Here is a 25,419-nt window from a genome sequence, read left to right as displayed (position 1 = left end):
CCTCCTCAACTTGTTCTAATAGTGCGATATCAGAAAAATACAAATTTACTTTCATTTTCTTGTAGCTGATTTAGAAGCTATGCTTACAGATCTGATTCTTTGAGCATTGGTGGCATAAATAATGCAAGAGTGCTATTCTTCTGTGTTAGGGGTTGACAAGCTTTTTTTGTGAAGGGTCAGATAATACCAGTTTTAAGCTTTGCAGGCCATTTGGTCTCTGTTGCAACTACTCAAACTTGCTGTTGTAACGCTAAAGCAGCTAGTGACAATTCATAAACAAATGGGCATGGCTGTGTTCCAGTGAAAGCTTATTTACAAAAACAAGTGGAGGGTCGGATTTGTCCCTTGGAATGTTCACCAACTTTTATTCTGTGCCATCAACTGAAGTTGTTGAGGCTTCATGCAACTGCCTAAGAGCCAGGTACTCAGTACAATGTGGCTTTCTGTGGAAGGGCAAAAGTGTGTGCATCTAATGTCGTAGGAATTCACCTCAAGCCACACCTTGAACAGGGAAACTGATTTTGGACTCTGGCCAGAGGAGATGTCATTTTTCCCGTTACTGGAAGTGTGAGGCGAAACTTTATTCTCAGGGATAAACATGGTTTGGGGGCCATTTCCTTCAGTGGCTCATATACTTGTTCTCATGTTTCCACGGGAAAATCTGCTCAAATGCTCAGTATTGAGAAAATATGCCTGTTTCCTATATCCCTTCACTTACTTCTCCCCATGTTTAGAGGTGAGCTTATCTGTTAAGCTGACACAAAGGAATGAACTTGTGCCTATCCTCTCTCCTTTTGGGGATGTTCTGCTCAAGGGACAGGTATGCTCTCTTCCCACTGTCTTTCTGCACAACACATGGGAAGTGGGCCCTAAACCTGCCCAGATAGATCTGGAAGGCCATCATACTCCATCCTCACTTTTGGGGCTTGACAGTTGTGCAAAGCAACAATACCTCTTTTACCTGCACAGGTAAGTTTCTGCTTTGTAGCCCCAGATTCTCCCACAGGTGGGCCAACTTAACATCTAGGCTTTAAGAGAATAGTAGGAAGTCTGTTGACATAGATCCCAGTCACATTCTTCAGTGAGCTCAGTGTAGAGGCATCGTGACTACTTATAATAAAGGTGTTATTGTGATTAGCCACATGACTCCTTGGGAGAAAAGAGTTAATGCAGGAGGTCTGGTTGTTTTCTTCTTGTGTGTCTCCAAGAGGACTATGTTTGACCCTTCACCACCCCCCCAGAAATTTGGCACTGAAAGTGTTCTTTGTGTCAGTGATTGATGACTTTGTTATATATTCCTGGAGGGATGGACCATGCCATGCTGGCATGTCAACTTCCTTTGCATACACATCAATATTGATGATATGCCCCTGGTTTTATTGTTGGGGTTCTGAGTTTCTATTGCCATGTCCTGTTGTGTAGCAGTGGTTGCACAAGATATGTGTATGTGACAACTACTCCCCTATTTCCACAAAGAGCTCAAAGTGGTGTCCCTAAGTAGGGCCATACCACATAGGTACCTGAAGTTCATTGCTAGAGAGAGGGCATTCCTATGTGTCTGACAAGGAAAGACATCAGAAGCCTCTGCTGGACCTATCTGGACTCCATCAATGCATATATATATATTTTTCCTTTTTTCTGCTGCTCTTACTCTGTATTCTTTGCTGTACTAAACCTTAGCTATGAATGTAACTTGTGGTTGGGTCTTGTAAGTCCTTCTGGTGAATGACCAAACAAATCACTCCTATATTTCAGCAACTTAAAATTCAGAGGAGAAGAACAGGGTAGGGACTGGGGTAAAAAATTTAAGGGGTAGCTGCCAAAAACTCAGTAATCAAGATAAATGTTATTTTATTTTATTTATTTATTTATTTATTTATTTATTTATTTATTTATTTATTTATTTTTGAGACGGAGTCTCGCTCTGTCGCCCAGGTTGGAGTGCAGTGGCCGGATCTCAGCTCACTGCAAGCTCCACCTCCCAGGTTTACGCCATTCTCCTGCCTCAGCCTCCTGAGTAGCTGGGACTACAGGCGCCCGCCACCTCGCCCGGCTAGTTTTTTTTTGTATTTTTAGTAGAGACGGGGTTTCACCGTGTTAGCCAGGATGGTCTCAATCTCCTGACCTCGTGATCCGCCCGTCTCGGCCTCCCAAAGTGCTGGGATTACAGGCTTGAGCCACCGCGCCCGGCCGATAAATGTTATTTTAATAAGTATTATATGAAAGTATTAAAACCCAATGCAAAACATCCATGATGAACAAAATATCAAAATCTTAAATATCAAAAATTTAAATAATGGTAAGATTTAATCATACACTTGTCATATCCTGACTTGCTTGCTGCACCCTAATCCCTGTCCAGGGGAAGAGACACACATAAGACTTTCAAATTATCAAATTGTCAAAGCAGAGAGCAGCATGTTTAGCAATGGTGCTAAAGGTTGCTAGATGTTTCTAAGTAGTCACTACACTTTGCCCATTTTTGTTCCATCTCACTTAGTTATTGCCTCCCTCCAGTCAATCTCTACCAGTGCATCAGCTGTTTATGGAGCTGATAGGAACCCCTTTTAGGGATCTGCACCCTTCAGAGTCCTGTACGTGAGACGTTTCTTTTTTTTCTCATGCAGAACATCTCTGTGTGTAACACAGTCCTTGACAGGTTAAATATCATTGGGTAGGCAACTCCTGAATGCTAAGATGACTTAGCTTAAATGGATGTTGTAGTTATTCAAAGAGCCTTAGAGGTCTCTCATGAGCTTTATTTCTAAATTTCTATTTATTTATACATTTTCAAAGAGATGGGTGTGCACAGCTAGATCCTGGGACTCTAATGATAGCTACATCTTCTAGTATTTACCAAATCCAGTGCTAGGTACTTTAGATACAATATCACAAATTTTCCCAACAGTCGTTTAAAGATAGGTGGTGTCCCCATTTCACAGAGAAGGAAACTAAGCAGGTGGTTATGATACATTGTCACTAATTAGAGGCAGACCTGGGGCTCAATCTGCAGTTGTCTGACTCTATAGATGCCAAAAACTTGCTGAAGATGCTCTTTTGGGACATGGATCAAACACTGTGTTTTATGAAGTTGAACAGGGAGAATCTGGGAACGTGATTCTCCAGGCACCAACGCCTTCCTCAAAAGTATCATTTCACCTTAATGTCCCTACTTGGCCCTTGAAGACACGGAGTGTGTGACCCTTGCTTCCAGTTCTTTGCTGTACTAAATCTTAGCCATAAATATAACTTGTGGTTGGGTCTTGTAAGTCCTTCTGGTGAATCACCAAACAAATCACTCCTATATTTCAACAACTTAAAATTCAGAGGAGAAGAACAGGGTAGGGACTGGGGTAAAAAATTTACTAGCATACCATGGTATCACCTACTTGAGACTCTTTTAATTCCTGTACCTACTTTAAGGAGCGTGCTGTTGAAATGACTTTCATAATCTCAGCAAGAGCCCTGGAGTTCATAAACATAAGGGCACAAGCTTCCTCCCACTTTATGTGATAGCTCAGTGTAGCAGATGGGTTTTTCTGAATTATTCATTTGTGACTAATTTGTTTAGTAGCATCTATGTGTCATATCCCATCTCTCTTACGAGTGAACCTAAGTGCTTTGGGAAACTATTTTATTCTATAATCAAAGAATGAAAGATGGAGTCAACTTTTGATGGCTGGCTTATATTTAAGCAGTTGCCCCAAACTTGCTAATTCTTGGTTTCTCTTTCCCTACTCCATAGACATACACCAGCCATGAGTGATATGGTTTGACTGTGCCCCCATCCAAATCTCATCTTGAATTGTAGCTCCCATAATTCCCATGTGTCATGCGAGGGACCCGGTGGGAGGTAATTGAATCATGCGGGCGGGTCTTTCCTGCGCTATTCTCGTGATAGTGAATAAGTCTTATGAGAGTCCACTGGTTTTATAAAGGGGAGTTCCCCTGAACACACCCTCTTGCCTGCCATCATATAAGACATCCCTTTGCTTCTCCTTTGCCTTCCACCATGATTGTGAGGCCTCCCTGGCCATGTGGAGCTGTGAATCAATTAAACCTCTTTCCTTTATAAATTACCTAGTCTCAGGTATGTCTTTATTAGCAGCATGAGAACAGATTAATACAATGGGTCTACAACCAAAGTTATTCACTTTGAGGACCCACTGATAGGCTTCAGAGGGTCACTGAATATCCTAGTATTAGCTGCACATTTTAGTTTATGTGCCTATGTTCTTTTGTCTGGGTGGAGACAGTTCATAGCCTTTATTAGATTTTAAGAGGGTCTATAAATCCAATTTATGAACAACTTACAAGATAATACAGTTTAATATTCTGGTTACAAAAACCAGACAAAGTTTTGGGTCCCTCATCTGGAAGAAACCACAAGAATGATCTTATTCACCACAATTAATCTTCCTGAAACATGGTGTGATGTCCTAGATAAAAACACTAAGGAGTACAGCAGGAAGGAACAAGCTCCCCTTATTTATTACATGGAATTTGCTTAGGCTCTTGTTTGCCCTAGAACTATGACATAACTTCAGCCACTGCTTATATTGCATCCCTGCCAGATGTTCAATCTCTGCATGAAAACTTCAGCAACCAGGGAATGCCCATAATCTGCCATGGTCCTAGGTCATTGTATATAGCTTCATTTGTTTTAGTTTTTTCAAGTTCTATTTTATTGATGTTTTATATACTTTGAAAATAATTGAAATGAGCTAGAATCAAGGGCAAGAAAAACTAATGAAACCATTCAAGGATGTTGCAGTGTGGGGGTGGCTGATAGGGAGTGCCAGGAAACTGCTGGTAAGGGAGATTACTGTGTTTGAGCAGAGGAGGCAATCCTGAGATTCTTGGCAGCAATGGCAAAAAGAGAAGCCCAAGGGATTGCCTAATTTTTCTGATCCAATGAAGAGAAGAGAGCCATGTTTTCAAGGGAGGTGAGTATTCTCCTAACGCTTGTGTTCTAGGAGAAATTATCGTAAAGCTTTTTATACAATGTACATTTAAAAGGGTATAATGGACAAGTGGCTTTTTGCCAGATGTTTTACCAGAAATGTAAGACATTTCTTGTAAGAAGCCTTGGTAGGAACTGTACTCTAGGTTTTATTTTTTAAAATAATAAAATACACACAGTATTTAACTGCTTCAATAAGTCAGTTTTCAGTTGTGCTGTACCAGATAAAAGAGAGGAGCACATTTATGGAGGTGCTCCTCAAAAAAGTGCATTTGATTTTTCTTGACCCATCAGGAAAACAGTGGATGTTCAGGGACACCTTCCTAGTCAGTTCTACGAAAAATAAAATAAAATAAAAATGTATAAGAACATGTCTTTTTGGCTGGCTATCCAAACCTGCCTCCTCTGGTTCTAGTGACTTTCCTTGCAGGTCACTGTGAGGTAGGAGCAGGGGAGAGTTTCAGAGGTGTCATGGCATAACTGCAGCTCTGGAGGCAATGCAGAAGTGCTGCTCAGATACCAAATCCTGCAGGGTGAGTCACAAGAGGTAAACAATTTGTAATACTCTCTCTTTAGGATCTCCTCCTTGTTTTTGTGTCTTTTGCATAGAAAATTGATATTCTTTGTCAAATGGAGTCAGTATTACAAATTTTTCTGGAGGTTTTCTAATGATATCTAAATTGATCCAGGTATGAGTCTGTCAAAGATATGATTACAATGTACACAACGTTTAGAAGTAGACTCATTTGTATAATGTGACATAAATGGTCCAAGTTTCTTTTTTTTTTTAAACTTTATAACCAGGATGATGTTACTAATATTCAATGAGAAATTGAATCCTCAACAAAACTTCCTTAGATATGAGTATCCACATTATAATCAGAGGCTTGTTGGGTGACCCTGGAATTAGAATATGGAAGTGTAAATCATCTTAATGACAGTGCCAGCCATTCAGTTCAATTTGTTTTCTAATAGCTGCCTGGCAGAAAATTCAGATTTGAGATCTTTAGTGATCCCTGCAATGCAGGATCTATCAATTCAAAAGAGATATGTATCCATTAGAGACCAGTTAAGATATAATGTTTTATAAGTATCCTCTCTCCCCAGCTTATTGAGGGCACTTCCATCTCCATACAGAATTGAGACCAAGCAGGGCCATGCCCTTCCTCAAAAGCATAGCTTGGATTGGTTCAAGAGCTTAGACACATAATCAGTTGAGAACTCAGAGTCTCGTGTAATCATAGAATGGAGTAAAAACTGTTGAGTGGCAGCAGCCACTAAACAATATCAGTAGCAGAAGGAATAAAACCAGAAAATTATACTGAACTGGAGAGAAACTTGCCCTGAATCAGATTGGTACCAGGACAGAATCAGGAGGTGAGGCTGAGCTGGCAGTGGGATACAGGGAAAAAACAGAAGCATTAATTCATTCATTCATTCACTCATTCATCACACACATGATGAGTATTTTCTATCCACTTGGGATTCTTCTAGACACTGAGCTTTCAAATCAGACATGACCTCCTTCAGGTGCTTGGACTAGTATGAGAAAAATACATCAAGATCTGAGTTAAACAGAGAACAGCTTGGAGCAGTAGATTGGATCAAAATTATGGAGAAACTTGAATGCCAGCCTTAAATACAATGGTTTAGCTTTGATTATATAGACAATGGAGGGGGAGGGCATCACATGTTAAAAAAAGGGATGCTACACAGGAAACTGTGCACAAATCTGGAGACGAAAACAGAGCTATGGTGCTAAGTTGAGGGTAAGGAGAGGGCATTGCAATTGTCTCAGTAAAAAAGTATTTATAGCTGGAACTAGAAGTAGGAATGACATTGCTAAAGGATAGAGGTAGAATGGGAAATGGATTGAACCAAAAAGATAGATACCCAAAATGGATATATTTGACTGTTAACAGGAGGCAAGCCAGAGGAGAGCATAGGGAGGGATGAGATATAAAGTCAAAAGAGAAGAAAGTTTCCAGAATATAGAAGCTCGTTAGTTAATGGTACTTCTGTGTAACAAAGGAATCAAGAATTGAGAAATGGCTATTTAAATTAGGTGCAGGGAGATCCTTGGTGACTTTAGGAGGACAGATAGATAGATGAGGGAATGAGTGGAAAATGAGAATTAGAAACTGTAAATATATTCTACTCTTTTGACAATTACACCATGAAATGAAGGAGAGTAGCCTAGGAGAACACCACATATATTCATCAGAATTTTTTTGGTTGCAAGTGACAGAGAAACCAACCCAGAGTTTATATAGCTGAAGAATCTATGGGGTAGTGTAGGCTTCAGGCATGGATAGATTCAGGGTGCAGTCAATGCTATTAGTACCTCTTGGCTTGACTCTGTTTTCTTCTGTATGGTAGATTCATTTTCAGGTTTTATATGGTGACAAGCTGTTTGCTTTGGACTCATATCTTCCCAAATTCAAATCCAGTGATATCAAAAGAGAAGGTTATTTACCTAGCTGCTTAAGCAAAGTCCTGAAATTAGCTCTGGTTTGACTTGGATTGGCTTGACTGGAGTCAAGGGTCCATTTCTGATGGGGATGGAGTTCACTGGTTGGTGAAGGCCTGGAGATGGAGCCCTAAGGAAGCACGTGGGATAAGAATACGAAAGGCAGTGGTTCCTGGGAGGAAAATCAGAGTACTATTAATAGAGAATGGATGCTGGGTGCCAAAAAGAGGTGTCTAAACTCCAAGTTTTAAAGAGAGTAGCTGATGGATAGAGGCCTGAAGCAGAAGGTAGGGAACACAATCAAGCTGCATGGATGAAACTGATTTTGAAAGGAAGAAGCATTCTCATTTCTGAGATGGGAGTGAAGGAGAATATAATAAAAGATGGTATGTAGACAATTGGACATCTAAGTCAGGTAAGTTGAGGGAGCATATGTTAAATAACTTTAGTTGTCAAGTAAAAATCCAATTGAGGGAATGTGTAGTGTTATTTAAAAAAATAATTTAAATATATTGCACTAGCTGTATTACAGAAAATACTTAGACATTGAAAATAAAATTCTGCAGCTAGCATATCCAATGTTTTCATTCTTTACACTGCAGACATAATCTTTACAAAGCTTAAGCATGAATTTTCCTTTAAATTATTCTTTATAACTTTGTTTTACTTGCATCCTATTTCATGGAGTAGATGTATCAGAATTCACTTAATCTTTTTACTTAAAGACATTGAGATTGCTTTCATTTTTTAAAATTAGATATAGTGCTCCAAATATTATTATATACTTAGCTGTTTTTTTTCCTTGAGGTATTTCTGTAGCAAAAGTTCCCAGGAATGGGGTAATTGTGTAAAATGGAATAAACGTTTTGTGTCTCCTACATATGTTTGCAAAATCACCTTTCGAAAAGTATGGAAAATTGCCAATGGCCCTGGCCATATAAGAAAGTTCTAGTTTCCACCAGGCGCGGTGGCACATGCCTGTAATCCCAGCACTTTGGGAGGCCAAGGTGGGTGGATCACTTGAGGCCAGGAGTTTGAGACCAGCCTGGCCAACATGGTACAAAAATTAGCTGGACGTGGTGATTCTTGCCTGTAATCCCAGCTACTCGGGAGGCTGAAGTAGGAAAATAGCCTGAACCCAGGAGGTGGAGGTTGCAGTGAGCTGAGATCGCGAGATCATGCCACTGTTCTCCAGCCTGGGTGACCTTGCAAGACTCTGTCCCCCACCACCCTGCCAAAAAAAGAACAAAGTGCTAGTTTCATAACTTGCTGAGTATTTTAGACATTTTATTCCATTAATATTTTTAAGATAACTAACATAACACAGTAAGCATTTAATGCCAGGGTGGGTCTAAACACCTGTCATGTTAATTCATTTAATTATCACACCAACCCTATGAGGGGAAAATTTATTATGATCCATGTATAAATAGGGAAACTAAGATATAAACAGATTAAATACACTATTCGTGGCCCTACAGCTAGGAAGTGCTAGAAGCAGTATGTGAACCATGGGAACCTGAATCCCGAGCCTGTGTGCTCAATCACTGGGCAATATTGCTTTGTGATAGCTTTTGGTTAGCATTTTCTCAAATGTTGTTTACAACTTGTATACATTTGTGTGAGAATTTCAGAATGTCTTTCTCTGAAAGAGTCTTTCTTGATAGTTTTGCCCCAGTGTAGAGATAGCAGTGGGAAAATACTTATGGACTTGGATACCTCAGATGGTCTGAATGGGGAGATTTATTAATAAGTCATACATGTTTTAACCCTTTGTAAAGTTGTATGTAAAGTTGTTGTATGTAAAGTACAACATACTTATATGCAAATAATTATATTGCTAAGCATTAAAAATAAATGTAGTTATTTCATCCACCTAGGATAGCCAGGCTTTTTTTGAGGGGTTCTGATGGTTCTATAATCTAACTCAACCCTGCTGGTTACCATGGAAACATACCTTCTGGCTTTTCTTGAACATCTGAAATGTGGGTATTGTTTTGATGTGACAAGTTTCAGCGAGCTCCTGGGAAAGCAAAGAAATGGCATGAAGTTACGGTATTTCTGTCCTCTCCCTGTACCAAGCATGTTATTTGGTAACTTCTCAGGAGGCATGTCTAAAATTCCAAGGACACCTGACACTTTACAGACTCTACTGCTGTGAACTTTCTAACATTCCTCCAGGAATGTCACAATGATTGACATGAAATGATTGATAGAAAATGGTTGTTACAGCATTCCTGGGCTTTTTCATCCCATAGAACCGGAAGGTGGGTAAGAGATGGAGGCCACAACAGAATAGATGCTTAATAACAAAATGAGGTGCATTTGAAGGACCTTGTGAAAGAGTACAGAGGGGCCCCAGTGGAACTCAATATCAGAAGAGCTTATTGCAAAAATAGAAAAGAGTAAACAAATCTTTATAACTCTACTTGAAATGTGGAATGCATCCTGATCTAGCATTTTAAGTAAGGCTTATACATGTCTTTCTTTTAAGTCCTTCACTGCCCATCTTTGTGAAAGATTTGGAGCCAAAATATGATAAAATATGCCAGAATCCCAATTGTTTTAATCTATTCCAAACTACTTTCAAATGTTAGTTTTTGTTTTTCTTGTTTAGGAGTCAAAAGAAAATTAGTCACCCACAGGATCAACAGAACTGGACATCTCTCTCTAATATACCAATCATTTTATTGGCATTAAATCTCTTGCCCTGGTACTCACAGCACGTGCGCGCGCACACACACACACGCACACACACCTGAACACACACTGTATTATAATTTTTCATGACCACACAATGATAACAACTGATACATAAATTACCATTAGACAATTATGCATTTTGTTTTACCTTAAAAGACAATGAGCTCTAATCAAAAAGCCAGACAATAATACAACTTGGCAAGGATGTGGAAAAATCAGAGCTCCCATACATTGCTGATGAGAATGTAAAATGGTGCAACTGCTTTAGAAAACAGTTTGTCAGTTCCTCAGAAAGTTAAACACAGAGTTACCATATTACCACAAAATTCTAATCCTGGATATAAACCCAAGGGAAATGGAAATTTTGTTTACACAAAAATTTGTACACTAATGTTTATACCATTTTTTTGGGGGGGGATGGAGTTTTGCTCTTGTTGCTCTGGCTGGAGTGCAATGGCACGATCTGGGCTCACTGCAACCTCTGCCTCCCGGGTTCAAGCGATTCTCCTGCCTCAGCCTCCCAAGTAGCTGGGATTACAGGCATGCATCATCACGACCGGCCAATTTTTGTATTTTTAATAGAGATGGGGGTTCGCTACATTGGCCAGGCTGGTCTTGAACTCCTGGCCTCAAGCGATCCACCAATCTGGGCCTCCCAAAGTGCTGAAATTACAGATGTGAGCCACTGTGCCTGGCCAAAGTACTGATATATTCAATAACATGAATGCACCTTGAAAATGTATGCAGTGAAAGCAGCCAGTGATTAAAGACCACATATTCTATGATTCCCTTCATAGGAAATGTTCAGAATAGCAAATCTGTTTTGCTTACTGTGGATTTATGGTTGCCTAGGATTTGGGAGTGGGGGATGGAGGGAATTTGGTATAACTACTAAAGGGTACAGTGTTTCTTCTTGGAGTGATGAAATTGTTCTAAAATTGATTGTAGTGATGATTGCACAACTCTGTGAATATAGAAAAGGTAAAGAGATAGTCATCCTAGCTGCGTATTCTGAATTTATAGGTTATGGTTCATCCTAAAGGGCAATTAAACACTCACACTTTAATGAAGCTTGAAGGAAATGGAGAAAGGGAACTTCTATTATGCTCTGGGCACCATGTCATTTATTTAATGTATTTTATATCATTTTATCTTCGGTTAAGTATTATTATCCTGTTTTACAAATGAAGAAACTGAAGTTTATGCAGGTTGAACTACAGTGGGTCACAAAATCATTAAAGGGCAGAATGGTAGATATCACTTTTTTCATTCTAAAGCTCAAATGCATTCTAACATGTGGATAGGCCATCTGTTGGTATCTTTCATCATTATAAATTAACATGTTAAAAATAATAATTTTGTAGAGACATTGTGTGTATTAATAAGATACACTTTGAGGTCATAGGGTTGATTATTTTTTGGGGGGATGGGATGAGGAAGGATGTCTCCAGATACAAGAAGAAGGGATTTCTGGGAATTTCTTTTGATGCTTCAAACAAACAAACAAACAAAAAAAAACACAAAAAGCATAAGATATAGCAAGAGAAAAACAAAATATATTAAGATGTCTGTAAGGCACTGAGTTAGGTTTTAGAAATTGATTAACAAGGCCAGATGTGGTGGTTCACACCGGTAATCACCTGAGGTTGGGAGTTCAAGACCAGCCTGACCAACATGGGGAAACCCCATCTCTACTAAAAATACAAAATTAGCTGGGTGTGGTGGCACATGCCTGTAATCCCAGCTACTCGGGAGGCTGAGGCAGGAGAATTGCTTGAACCCAGTAGGCAGAGGTTATGGTGAGCCAAGATCGAGCCATTGCACTCCAGCCTGGGCAACAAGAGTGAAACTCCGTCCCCCAACACCCCACCCCCCCAAAAAAGAAATTGATGAACAATCCATCACAGGGATGAAAACCATCTTTCACCTCGAGCTCAACTTTACCAGATTTCTATTGTCTCCCTAGAGCAACTCTGCTGAGGAGGATTCTGCGGCAGAGCCCAGAGCAAGTGGTGAAGAAAGCTGGGATTGATTAGTGAGGCCTGCCACAGCATAAGAGGGGGAGAGGGGTATCAGGAGAGCTCACCGCTTTTTGCTAATTTTTTTTTTTCTTTTAAGTAATACAAAACATGCAAGTGTAATGAGGAAGTTTACTGTAGCTTATCAGAAAAAATGTGAAATTCTACTTGATTTTAAATTGATCATGTATTAATAATTACTGAGACAGTGCTATTCATTACAATGCGTTTGGATTTTGAGTATGTGCATGGAAGATTTAAGATTCTTACCGGAGAATTGTTCACATCCACATTAGCAAAAAATACATTTTGGTATTTCACAGACATTGCCTTCAAAATAAAAAATAAATATTTCCCATTAGTTTGATGTTAATATTAAAATATACAATGGAAGTGTCTTTTCAGTAGAAATGAAGAAATGAACAAAAAAGCTGTTAAAGAGGACTAAGCATCATTCTGACATTTCGCTACAGCCTAGAGCCTGAAGCATCAAGTCAAATACCAGATGATGCCAAGGTCAGATGATGTAAGGACCAGTGGCAGAAGCAGAGTCAAAGAACCAAACTGAAGATTAGAGTTTCAAGGTTGGCAAAGAAATAACAGAATGTGTGTGGTCGGTCCAGACTTACCTTGTGGGGTGCCGGAAGGGATAGTAGAGTGGCTTTCTCCTGGGAGAGCTGTCCGGGGAGTCTGTCTTCAGTGATCTTTGAGATATAGCTCTCTGAGCCAAACTCTACTTTCTCTTGCCTGGCATTTTGAGAGGTGCTGGTGCTACTGGTGGTAGAAGGCTGTTCTGCTTGAAGTGATGTTAACATTTTAATGCTGACCATTGGCCTAATTTCCCTCCACCCCTGTTGCCGTCTCTCTGTGCTCTACTATGTGTGGAAACTAGATTTTCCAGGTTCTATTGCTGGCTGACTTCCAATTAAGTTTTTCCAATGGGAAGTATTTGCAGGAAATGGAAGGGGAGGAGGGAAGAAGTAACTCCCTTCTACTTCTGTTTTGTTCTGGAATCGTCTTTGGCAGTGGTGGCGACCATGATGCTGGTAGTGGGTCTAGGGGAAGAGGAAGTGGCAGCAGCCACAGCAGCAGCAGTGACAACAGTGGCCCATAAATGTCAGCTCCTGGGTGTCTTTTCAGACAGCTGTGTTCATACCTTAAGGACACTTGATGGCATCTTGAATTGTTTGCTTAAAATCATAGCTCATGAATTTCTAGTCACTTATTTCTGTTGATCTAACTCTAAAATGTGTTTCCTGAATTTGATCTTTCCTTTTTCTCTAAAAGCCACGGCTCTAGCTTTGGAAAAACCTATCATTACTGACATTCACCCTGGGTTTCCTGCTTTTAGACTTTCCAACCTATTCTTGTGCAACCTCCAAAAATATTTTCTAAACGCCACATTTGATTGTGGCAAAATCCTCCTTAAAATTGTCCTATTTGACTCTCCACAGCAGTTTGTTGAGTTATAACACAAGATCCTACTTGATCTGGCCTCAGCTTCCTTTTTCATGCTCGTGTTTTGCCACTTCCATTGCACACTATATGTAAGCCTCTCAGACTACATATTGCCTTCCCCCAATCACACCATACAATTTCTCAATAAAATTATAGCCTCTCCTTTTCCAGAAATGTTCTTTTCAGGGATTTATGCCTAGTGGTCCTCTTAGCCCAGGATCCGCAAACTATGCCCTGTGGACCAAATCTAGCCCTCCACCTGTTCTTTTAAATAAAGTTTTATTGGAACTAGTTGCCCATCTGTTTTTGTGTTGTCATTGGATTTTGCACTACAGCAGCAAAGTTGAATAGTTGTGACAGAGATCACATGGCCTGCAAAGCTGAAAAGATTTTCCGTCTTGTCCTTTACAGGAAAAGTTTGTTGACCCCTGCTCTTGCATGATTTAAATCACTTCTTAAAACCCACATTTTCTTATGAGTCACTGGTTTTTTTCTTGTTGTAATACATCCATTAGCAATTTCTTCAGAGAGATTCTGTGGCTAGTAAACTTTTAGTTTTTGTGTGTCTGAAAATGTCTTGAACTCTTTCCCTCTCTTGAATAATGGTTTTGCTAACTAACTTCCATTTTACCATCCTGGAAAACCTGGAAGGGAAAAGTGGTGAAGATTTCTTTGCCTCCCTTGCAGCTAGAGTTCTGGATGCAAATTTCATTTTACCAGTTAGATGCATGCCAGTGAAATTTGAAAGGCAGAATGAGACAGAAGCTATTTTCTTCTTATTTTTTGGTGGAAAGCAAAGTTGTGGGTACTGGTTGTGCTAGAGGCAAGCAGTGGTAGCAGCCAGACTCAGGGTTCAGACATCAACTTCTTAGATGTCCAGAGGCCATGGTGGCTGTAGTAGCTGCCTAATCCTGCTTCTGACTCTCTGACCGCTGCTCTGTTGGTGGCTTTTTAACTCCCAATCATGGCCTCCCATTTCCCGTGACTTCTGATGATGGCAAAGTTAGAATCTCCACAGGTGGGTCTGTGGTGTTCTGAAGACTGGTTCATGGAGTTTCTGTCCCAAACGCATTCACTCAGTCTCTGATGATTTTATGAGCATTTAATTCCTTGTATTAAAATCTTTTTCTAATTTGGTTCTAATGTGGTTTATGTTTCTTGCTTTGATCTCTAACTGATACAGTCATCTAACCTTTTTGATACCAGGGACTAGTTTCATGGAAGACTTTTTTTCCCCCACAGACTGGGGGTGGAGGGATGGTTTCAGGATGAAACTGTTCCACCTCAGATCATCAGGTATTCGATTCTCATAAGGAGTGTGCAACCTAGATCCCTCGCATGTGCAGTTCACAATAGGGTTTGTACTCCTATGAAAATGTAATGCTGCTGCTAATATAATAGGAGGTGGAGCTCAGGAGGTAATGCTTACTCGCTGGCCGCTCACCTCCTGCTGTGTGGCCAGTTCTGAATAGGCCACGGACCTGTGGAGCGGTACTGGTCCATGGCTTGGGGGCTGGGGATCCCTGATCTAGGGTAAGTGAAGCCTTCCTCCAACCCCCTCATATAATATGAGTTAAAAGAAAATTACACATATAATACAGGAATGTCTTCTCTTGCAAAAGTTCAAACATTACAAGAAAAATAAAGCAAAATATGAAACTCTCCCATTCACAATCTTCCAACAATTTCCACTCCTTTTCACAGAAAAAAAACTTGTTTGATGTGCATCTTTCTGCTTCTCATTTGTTTGCATATATAAATTATATATGTATATGTGTATATACATATGGTTATATACTCACAAATATACTTATATGTACATATATGTGTCTGTTTTATGTAAATGGGGCCATACTCTATACACTGCTTATACTGTGCTCTTTTTACTTAATAATATGTTGTCCTGGAGATGATTACATATTTACATGGATCTACTTAATCCTTTTAAACACCTGAAATATTTCACAGAGTGGAGCACCAAAATTTAAAAACTGTATTTGCATTAGCCTGGATTCCTGCAGAAAACGGATGGCACAATCAAATTAGGATAATTTGAGTTTTTTTTTTTTTTAAACAAAGGGACTAACTATATCTATTAAGTTAGAATGGGCATAGGAGGGGCTGCAGAGCCTGGATGTAGCAAAAGCCAAGCTGTTACGGCCTGAAGATATGAGGGAGGCAGAGGTTACCAAGACATAGATTTCATTTTATTTCATGACAATGCCTCTTATTGGTTATTGGAATTGCATCAGCTTTGACTCTGTGGCCTGTGAGTATGTAGTACATTTATATTTCTGAAACTGAACGCTAGCTATCCTGTGGCAAAGTCAAGGAGATCCTCTTTCCTAAGTCTTCAGTGTCAGCATGGTAGGGCCAGTCAGAAACTAAAATGTTCCCTCAGGATATTCTTTATTTTTTATTTTTGAATACAGACAGAGTTTCACTATGTTGGCCAGGGTGGTCTGAAACTCCCGGCCCCAAGCAATCCTCCCTCTTTGTCCTCCCAAAGTGCTAGGATTACAGGCATCAACCACCATGGCTGGCCTCCCTTCTGGATATTCTAAGAATTTTAGGCAGAGAAAGGATGTTGTGATGTTATGTAACCAGTTTCTCTATTGGAATATAAGTTCATTTTAAATTAAATATCAAAGATTGTGACTGTGGTTAAAATTAACTCAGGCCGTGACTGAGGCTCAGGTGGATTAAAAAAAGTTGAAATGTTAGAAACCTTGCTGAAAATAAACCAGAGTATTTTCAGCTGTGTAGAATATTCATTATATTTGAAGGAATAAACTTCACAAAATTGACCATAAAAACATGTAAAGTTGTATACAATAAGGAAAAATGAAAAAAGTGCCCTGAGATTCTTTCTGCAATATGTTATACCAAAAATAAATAAATAAAATGTTAAAAACTGTTAAGTAGGATGTTACAGAAATTAACCAGATAAAATATGGTATAGATAGTAAAAGATTCATTTGGAGACCATAAAAACATGAACCAATATGTATGTGGAAAAAAGACTTGAATATAAATATATGAGTACAACTCAGTAGAATATTTTACAAAGTAAATCAAGGACAAGAAAGGAACATGCAAGGCGTATTATTTGCCTCATTGCAACAACACGTGTGGACTTGGAGGACATCATGCTAAGTGAAACGAGTGAGTCACCATAGAATAAATACTGCATGATTCAATGTTTATGAAGTATGTAAAATATAGTCAACTTACAGAAGCAGAAAATATAATGGTGGATGCCAGGGAACAGGGAAGGAGTGAAAGAGTTGTTTAATGGGTATAAAGATACAATTGCACAGGACGATAAGTTCTAGAGATCTGATATAACCAGGGATCCTCAGTCCCAGGGCTGGTCTATGGCCTGTTAGGAACCAGGTTGCACAGCAGGAGGTGAGTGGTGGGTGAGTGATCATTACTGCCTGAGCTCTGCCTCCTGTCAGATCAGCGTGGAATTAGATCCTCATAGGAGCAAGAACCGTATTGTGAACTGCACATGTGAGGGAGCGAGGTTGCACTACTTACGAGAATCTAATACCTGATGATCTGAGGTGGAACAGTTTCTTCCTGAAACCATCCCCGCACCTCTACCCTAACCCGTAGTCCATGCAAATTGTCTTCCACAAAACTGGTCCCTGGTGTCAAAAAGTTGGGGGCCACTGTAATATACAACATAGTGCTTATAGTTAACATGAGGGAGTTGCACACTTAAAAATTTAGTATAGATTTCATGTTAAGTGTTCTTATCACACATACACGCACACACACAAAAGCAAATGTACACAAGATTTCATTTGGAGGTGATGGATTTTGATTGTGGTAATAATATCATGGGTGTATACATATGTCCCGACATCAGTTGTATACATTAAATAAACAGATTTTGTTTATTTAACAATTATACCTCAATAAAGATATTTAACAATTATACATCAATAAAGCTGTAGGATAAATAACATAAAGACATATGGTTTGTTCTGATAATAAGGTTGAAGAACTGGGAAAAATTTATTCTTTTATGTTATATTTAAAAACAAATATTGTATTTATCTGTATTCTAATCCAGTGTTTGAAAGTTCTGAACTCCTGAAACTTTGGTAAAATGTCATTGCTATAATATGAAGAATCCATTAATTTGTACAACTGGACTCCTTTGCACATCTTGGGATGTTCCTTGCAGAATTACCCGTGGACAAGTAGTATTAATTTTCTGGTGTGTACACTCATTATCTAATTAGATCTCAGTAGATTATCTTCAAGTTAATCAGGGTGCTTCAAAAAACTATGTCTCCATAGTGGCTCATAAGTGCCAAACTTTTAAGAATTACTGGGAAAAATATTCTGGAACTTTAAATTTCTTCTAAAACTATGAGATAGGTACTGGTTGTACTTACATGGAAAACAGGTACCATCCTTTTGCAGGGACCACACCATTTTGAAGAAAATTCAACCACTGCGAGTTTGTGTCCGGCAGCTGTCAGAAATGTTTTAAATTCATTCTGAAACCAGAAAATAAATGAGGAAATGTCTCATGACATTTTGTAGAGAATAAGATGACAGGTTAGTTTTGCTTTTGTTTTTGGTTTTTTTAGAGCCAGGGTATCACTATGTTGCCCAGGCTGGTCTCAAACTCCTGGGCCCAAGTGATCCTCCTGCCTCAGCTTCCCAAAGTGCTGGGATTACAGGTGTGAGCCACCATATCTGGCCATGTCAGTTCTTAAAAACCTTAACCATGTATCCCATGCCATTGTTCTCCAGCTGACCCCACCTTCTCTAAATGTCCCTCATGTCAAATATATTTCTCTTTGTAAGTACATATAAATCATGGAAGTCTATGCACCAAAAAGGTTGGTAATGGAAGTTGATAACGGTGGTTACCTCTGAGGAGAAACAGGTTGGCCAGGGAGGGATGGGGGCTGGAGGGTGGCGGTTAATTGCTGTTCAGGGTGGATATCTATAGTACTAGATTTTTATTAAACAAGGGCCTAAACATGCATAACTAGTGAACTTTCAAAGGAGACGAACTAATCTCACACCTTGATTCAGTTCTTGTTTTTTGGGGGGAAGTGATCAGTATTACAGCTACGGCTAAAACTATACATTTAGGGATTTGACATGCTTCTGGCTGAATGTCAAGTGAATTTCCCATCAACTGTTTGTATCATCTAAGTAAATCAAGGTTTCCCTTCCTGGGACTCAGATGACTGCATCTATATTTGCTTGCTTTATGAGAAGTGACTGGTCCTACACTAGTTATTTCATGCATGATTGATCTCCCCAAGTCCTTACAGGACTTAATCTTGATTCATTCCTGTACCCTCCCATGATCCCTAACTGACACATAAGTGCTTATAGAGTACTCATCGAGTAAATGCTCATGGAGTGTTTTCTTTAATTTAATTTAATTTTATTTTTTGGAGACAGGGTCTGGCTCTTCGTCCAGGCTAGGGTGTTGTGGTGCGATCTCAGCTTACTGCAGCCTCTGCCTCCTGGACTCAAGCCATCCTCCCACCTCAGTCTCCCAAAGTGCTGGGATAATAGGTGTAAGCCACCTTGCCCAGCCTGAGTGTCTTCTTGAAGAATGAATGATTTGCCAATATATAGTACTCTGTTCAAGATTTTTTCTTTTCTCACTGGAATTGCAACAATTGTAAGTAATTTACTCTGTGCCCTATATTCTCTACCATAATCTTTACAACAACACTATGATGTGTATACTATTATTATCTCCATTTTACAAATGAGAAAACTGAAGTTCACTAACTTTATCTGATCAATTAGCTGGTGAGTGGTGTAGTTGGCATTGGTATCCTAGGCAGCCTGACCCCAGTTCCTATTTCCTTAACCACTACAGAAAATCCACTCCTGAGTTCATCATAGAATTAGAACTTATTCTCCCTTTCATTGGCCCTAATTGCACTGTGTGCTTATTCCCGGACCAAACATTGAGAGGAGGGGGATGGGATTGTTAATTGGATTAAGCCAAGCAAGGCCTATTCCCACTATGGATGGGTTTAATCCATACAAATGACATGTGATACGGTTTGGCTGTGTCTCCATCCAAATCTCACCTTAAACTGTAGCTCCCATAATCCCCACATTGCATGGGAGGGACCTGGTGGGAGGTAATTGAATCATGGGGCAGGTTTTTCCCATGCTGTTCTTGTGACAGTGAGTAAGTCTCAAAAGATCTGACAGTTTTATAAAGGGCAGTTTCCCCTGCACACACTCTCTTGCCTGCCACCATGTAAGACATGCCTTTGCTCCTCCTTTGCCTTTGCCATGACTGTGAGGCCTTCCCAGCCATGTGGAACTGTGAGTTCATTAGATCTCTTTTTCTTTATAAATTACCAAGTCTTGGGCATTTCTTCATAGCAGTATGCAAATAGACTAATACAACATACCTGCTCTATGATAGCCTGGACAATTACGTGGCTACTTTGTTTAGTTTCAATCAGGTAGAAGAGATGACTCAAAGAAGATGCACTCTCTTTCTTTATCAATATTCCTCTAGGATGGAGTAACTAACTTTTCAGAGCCATGCCAAGCCTTTATTTCTCACTTGCTTCTGAAGTTATAAGGTAGATGCCATCCTTACAAGCTCCCAGCACTCTTCACTTTCCAGTAGTTGTTGTTTGGGTGTGAGCTGGCCTAGTTGGACCCACGAACTTAACTTGACTAAATTATCTGAAGGAAATACTCTCACAGTATAGGTATTTATTTAACACATACCTATTGAGGCCTATACTATGCCAGGTACTGCACAAACTGCTAGGATACCACTGTGGCAAACAAAAGAAAACAAACAAAAACTATGCATTCTGTCTCCATGGAGTTTACATTTTAGAATGGGAAGCTTACTGTAAGGTCAATAGGTAATATATGTAGTATATTAGTGATGATTGCTAATGAAGAAAACAAAAAGAAAATGAAGTAGAAAGGAAGAATGGGGGTTGGATTACAACTGTAGTCCGGATGGCCAAGGTCAACCTCAAAGAGAAGGTGGCATCTGAATAAAGATAGGATGGAGAGCAGGGCCTCCGAAAAGGTCCCTGGAGAGGAAAGGAAAGGTCTTCTGAGGGAATAAGGCTCTGGGCTATTCTGTGACATCCCCAGAACATTAAAAAAATAAGTGCCAAAAGCATTAGCAAATGTGTGATGTTTCAAAATATGTTCTTATATCAAGGTTATAGGGCAGTGCTCTCTTAATCTGGTCAGTGTCATTTTTGTGATCTGTATAGCAACCTTTGGGGAAAATGTCAGAAGTCTAAATCTGTGGGTGCGGGTGGACATGAGGCTCAGGCCCTAAACCCTCTCCCCTCCTCCAGCTCTTGACTTCCTGTAATGAGGGCAGGCATCAGAAGGTCTGGGTTCTAATGCCCACACTACCTCTTAAATGAAGTAGCCCTGAACCTCTCTTTTAGAGGCAATTTTCTCCTTTATAAATCAAGAATTATCTCTGTCCTGTACATGAATTTAGATTTGTTGTGACAGCAACATTGGGCAATGAGTAGAAGGTGGCACTACAAAGTACCTACCTAAGGGATTCTTGATACTATTGGTCACAATTTTCCCACTCCAGTCCACATCTGGGGTTTCTATTCTCTTTCCTAGGATAAGAGAAAAGGTGTGGGATCCCTTACTTCCATGGAATTTTCCAGGCACAACTGAGGTAGGATCCATGGGATCAGATACAGGATGAGATATACTAAGAGCTGGTCTAGAATTCATCTGAAGTCAAGCAGGAAATAAGAGTCCAGGAGGAAGAAAGCCCTTCTTTATCAATTTGCCCCTTGGCTGCTTTTCTAGATAGTGCCATCCCTCAAGGAACAAGATACAGAGCAAGAATTTAAAACTCTCCCCTTGCTACAATGCAATGATGGAATACTGGATAGAAAGAATACATTCTTAAAGTTTTTCAAATCTGTTCCCAAGATGGCCACATTTGAAATATTCAGTGAAGCCAAATAAATACCTACCATGTCGTTAATAATCTGCACCATGATCACACCAGGGAAGTGCTGATGAAAATCCCCTGTTGGTTTAGTTGGATCACTGTAGCTGTCTCCTATTTATTACAGTATCCTGCCCGGAATACATGGGTAACTTCTCTATGACATCATTAAACATGTCATCTCAGAACCCAGAACTTTGACAGACTTTGGATCTTATTTCACTTTTATGCCATGACTAGTTCACTTGTGGACAGCCAAGAATCAGAAAACTGAGGGCCTTATATGCAGAATCAGTAACGTGTTTGTCTTATTTTCATCTTTTGTAACCTATTTCTACATATTCTTCTCCCATCTCCAATCCTTCCATCCCATCACCAAATGAGAAGTAAGCAGAGTAATATTAAATAGATGAGATTTTCACTTAAGAATTTAAAGACACGATTGTGCTGTTGAGAAAAATACTAAAGTCTTAACCCTATAATAATTAGTTTCCTGTAAGTTTGATTTAATGAGTCATAAATTCCCATTCACTTTGTTATTTTGCTCTAATTATTTAGAGAGTAAAGAAATGACACTTTTATGCACTAGATCAAGGGTTGGCAAATGTTTTCTCTAAAGGAACAGATACTATTTTAGCTTTAAGGGCCACCCACAGTCTTTGTTGCATGTTCCTCATTTCTTTTGCCATTCTCAGCTAGTAGGATGTGCAAAAAACAGCAGCAGTTTGCTGACCCCTGCATCTGATGATTTGTCACTTTCAGAAACTGATGTCAGAAAAAATCCTGAACATGGCCATGGCCAATGTTCCTCAAATCTACAGAGCAACAAGAACAACGAAAATGAGAAATTGTAGATTCTATAATAAAACAAAAATAGCAAAATCTCTCTTTCTGTTTTTTTAATATATCCAGCTCTGGGCCTTGAGTCATGTGTTGCATGAAAACTGTCAGATGGAGACAATGGCTGCCTCTGTACAGGTATTTGAAGTAGGCATGTAACAAAATGTCACATGTACCCCATAAATACGTAGAAGTATTATGTATTGGTATGATTTGGCTGTGTCCCCACTCAGATCTCATCTTGAATTGTAGCTCCCATAATTCCCAAGGGTTGTGGGAGGGACCGGTGGGAGATAATTGAATAATGGGGGCAGTTCCTCCATACTGTTCTCATGGTAGTGAATGCATCTCATGAGAGCTGATGGTTTTATAAGGAGTTTCCCCATTTGCTTGACTCTCATTCTCTCTTGCTTGCTGCCATGTAAGACATGACTTTTGCCTTCTGCCAGAATTGTGAGGCCTCCCCAGTCACATGGAACTATGAATCTATTAAACCTCTTTTTCTTTATAAATTACGCAGTCTTGGGTATGTCTTTATCTGCAACGTGAAAACAGACTAATACATGTATTAACAAAAATTTTTTAAAAATTAAAAAAGGTATTTGAAGTATTTTCAATGACTTTGTTCATTGCTTATTCTCTCTCTCTCTCTTTTTCATTGGGATGCATCCTCCATCACAGCCAGAAATTTTATTCATGCTTATATATTTTAGATCTTATCCTCATCTATTTCTCCTCTATCTTTTGTCTCATTTTCATTCAAGAAGGAAAAATGGATGTTGACACAAACTGAACATCTTCCAAGCAAGGTTTCTTAACCACAGCATTCCTGATGCTTTGGGCCAATAAGGCTTTGTTATAGGGGGCTGTCCTATGCATTGTAGGCTGTTTAGCAGCATCCCTGACTTCTACCCACTAGATGTCAGTAGCACCTCCAAGTGGTAATAACCACAAGTGGCTCCCAGAGGGGCAAAATTGTCCCCACTGGAAAACCACTGCTTCAAAGCGTGAGCTCCATTGTAAGCATTATTTTCATACATGTTATCTTGTAAGTGCCCAGTTAGCTAAGGTAATGGTGTCCATCTACAGGTAAGATAGTCCAGGTACAACAAGTTTAGATAACTTATGATAGCTGGAATTAATTTAGAATCCAGCCCAGGTTGCTTCTCATGTAGGAAGGAACACAGGGTCAGCTGAAATATGTAGGTCTCTCAAAAAGCTGTTTAGCACTGGATGGTCTGAATTCAGAGGGAATTCCTTTTTTCTCTGCACCAGGAAGACATCTACCATTTCCATTCTCCTTTTCCTTGTGAAATTAACTCTTCTTGAACTTCTCTCCACAGCATTTGAAAAGAAGATGGTTCATAATGAACGCTCAGACACAGCTACTACACCAACAAACTCCGGCCATGTCTTTGGGGTTTCCGGAAGTCAAGCAAGGCTGGGTCAGTACCTCTGTCTTTCAGTGCTAGGGCTTATAGACTTTTTTGTGGAATTTGCTGCTAAGAAGCTTGCCTAGCCCAAGGACAGGGAGAGTACAAGCTGATGGCTCACAGAGGTTTATTTTTCTCAACTAGAGTAAGCACTCCTACAATCCAGAAAATGGCCAAATTCACTCATTGACTTTTTTAATGTTTTGCGGAGAGAGAGCTAGTCAGTAAGCATGGCAAGTTTCTAGTCCTGGAAAGAAGCTCCTGGCATGGTATTTTCTAGAAAAGAGCCATCTGGGCTTTCCCTTTGCACTTGACTGCCTTCTTTGTTTCCCTAGACTAATTTCTTACCTCATTGTTGGACTCATGAAGCTCCAAGACAGTCTGGGTGGAGTCTCTTTTTGAGAAGTCAGGGTTGCATTTTTTTTTTTTTTGAGGTGGAGTCTGGCTCTGTTGCCCAGGCTGGAGTGCAGTGGTGCGATCTCGGCTCACTGCAAGCTCCGCCTCCTGGGTTCACGCCATTCTCCTGCCTCAGCCTCCCGAGTAGCTGGGACTACAGGTGCCTGCCACCACACCTGGCTAATTTTTTGTACTTTTTTTTTTTTTTAGCACAGACTGGGTTTCACCGTGTTAGCCAGGAAGGTCTTGATCTCCTGACCTTGTGATCCACCCGCCTCAGCCTCCCAAAGTGCTGGGATTACAGGCGTGATCCACCGCGCCCGGCTTGTTTTTGTTTTTATTTTGTTTTTTCAAAAAAATTAACCAGGAAGAGAATCCTGAGAATGGGTTGGGAATTTTAAATCTTGAAAAATCTACAAGAAAAACAGACTGGAAAGAAAAGAAGTAAAAAGAGAAGGGAAAGGAAGAGAAGAAAACTGGTAAGAGGAAAAGGGAGAAAAGAAGAGCAAAAGAAGACAAAGCAAAAAAAAAAAAGTTTAAAAAGTAAATGAAAGAAGGGTGAACAAGTAATTATAGACAGAGAGGATAAAGAACTTATAATTAGGGGTTGGGCGCGGTGGCTCACACCTGTAATACCAACGCTTTGGGAGGCCGAGGTGGGTGGATCACTTGAGGTCAGGAGTTCGAGACCAGCCTGACCAGCATGGTGAAACCCCGTCTCATTATACCAAAAATACAAAAATTAGCCAGGCATGGTGGTGCGCACCTGTAATCCCAGCCACTCAGGAGGCTGAGGCAAGAGAATCACTTGAACCCAGGAGGCGGAGGCTTCAATGAGTTGAGATCGCACCACTGCACTCTAGCCTAGGTGAAAGAGTGACACTCTGTCTCAAAAACAAAACCAAAACAAAACCAAAAAACATAAGTAGGACTTTCATTGTGTGGTCATACATAGACATTAGCATCACCTGGGAGCTCAATAGAACTATAGAACTTCCAGTTCCACCCCAGATGCATTGAATTATAATCTGTGTGATTCTTGTTAACATTGACGTTTGAGAAGCACAGTTCTGGAGACAGAATTTCTAACAGAGAACTGTTCTGAGGACCTGTGTACCAGCAGCATCAGCACCACTTGAGAACTGTGAGAAATGCCAATTCCCAGG

At 39.9% G+C, this 25,419-nt stretch overlaps 1 protein-coding gene and 1 long non-coding RNA gene across 8 annotated transcripts in view; one reads left to right on the top strand and one right to left on the bottom strand.

Moving 5' to 3' along the window:
• Nucleotides 1–21,727, bottom strand: part of TXNDC8 (thioredoxin domain containing 8) — a 34,719-nt gene extending 12,992 nt beyond the window's left edge. For 2 of the 7 annotated variants that reach the window (XM_050761457.1, XM_050761459.1), the window contains exons 1-4: nucleotides 21,610–21,724; nucleotides 18,025–18,129; nucleotides 12,425–12,484; nucleotides 9,391–9,456 (exon numbers count right to left, since the gene is read on the bottom strand). In XM_050761457.1, the coding sequence (XP_050617414.1) occupies nucleotides 9,391–9,456; nucleotides 12,425–12,484; nucleotides 18,025–18,129; nucleotides 21,610–21,633 (255 nt within the window). In that variant the 5' untranslated portion in view covers nucleotides 21,634–21,724. Of the gene's footprint in view, nucleotides 1–4,695; nucleotides 5,297–6,035; nucleotides 7,564–9,390; nucleotides 9,457–12,424; nucleotides 12,485–18,024; nucleotides 18,130–21,609 lie in introns of those variants that run through there. The other 5 variants (XM_050761454.1, XM_050761456.1, XM_050761455.1 and 2 more) reach the window with 5 other exon arrangements.
• A 53-nt stretch (nucleotides 21,728–21,780) lies between these two features.
• LOC126937754 (uncharacterized) lies at nucleotides 21,781–24,237 on the top strand. The gene is made up of 3 exons (XR_007719838.1): nucleotides 21,781–21,878; nucleotides 22,347–22,562; nucleotides 23,768–24,237. It is a non-coding gene; the product is annotated as an uncharacterized LOC126937754 (long non-coding RNA).
• Nucleotides 24,238–25,419: the final 1,182 nt, after the last annotated feature.

The sequence above is a fragment of the Macaca thibetana genome, chromosome 15 (assembly GCF_024542745.1).
Source record: "Macaca thibetana thibetana isolate TM-01 chromosome 15, ASM2454274v1, whole genome shotgun sequence".
NCBI classification, from domain to species: Eukaryota; Metazoa; Chordata; class Mammalia; order Primates; family Cercopithecidae; genus Macaca; species Macaca thibetana.
The sequence above is the reverse complement of the archived record's forward strand: the minus strand, read 5'-3'. Positions and strand labels throughout refer to the sequence as shown.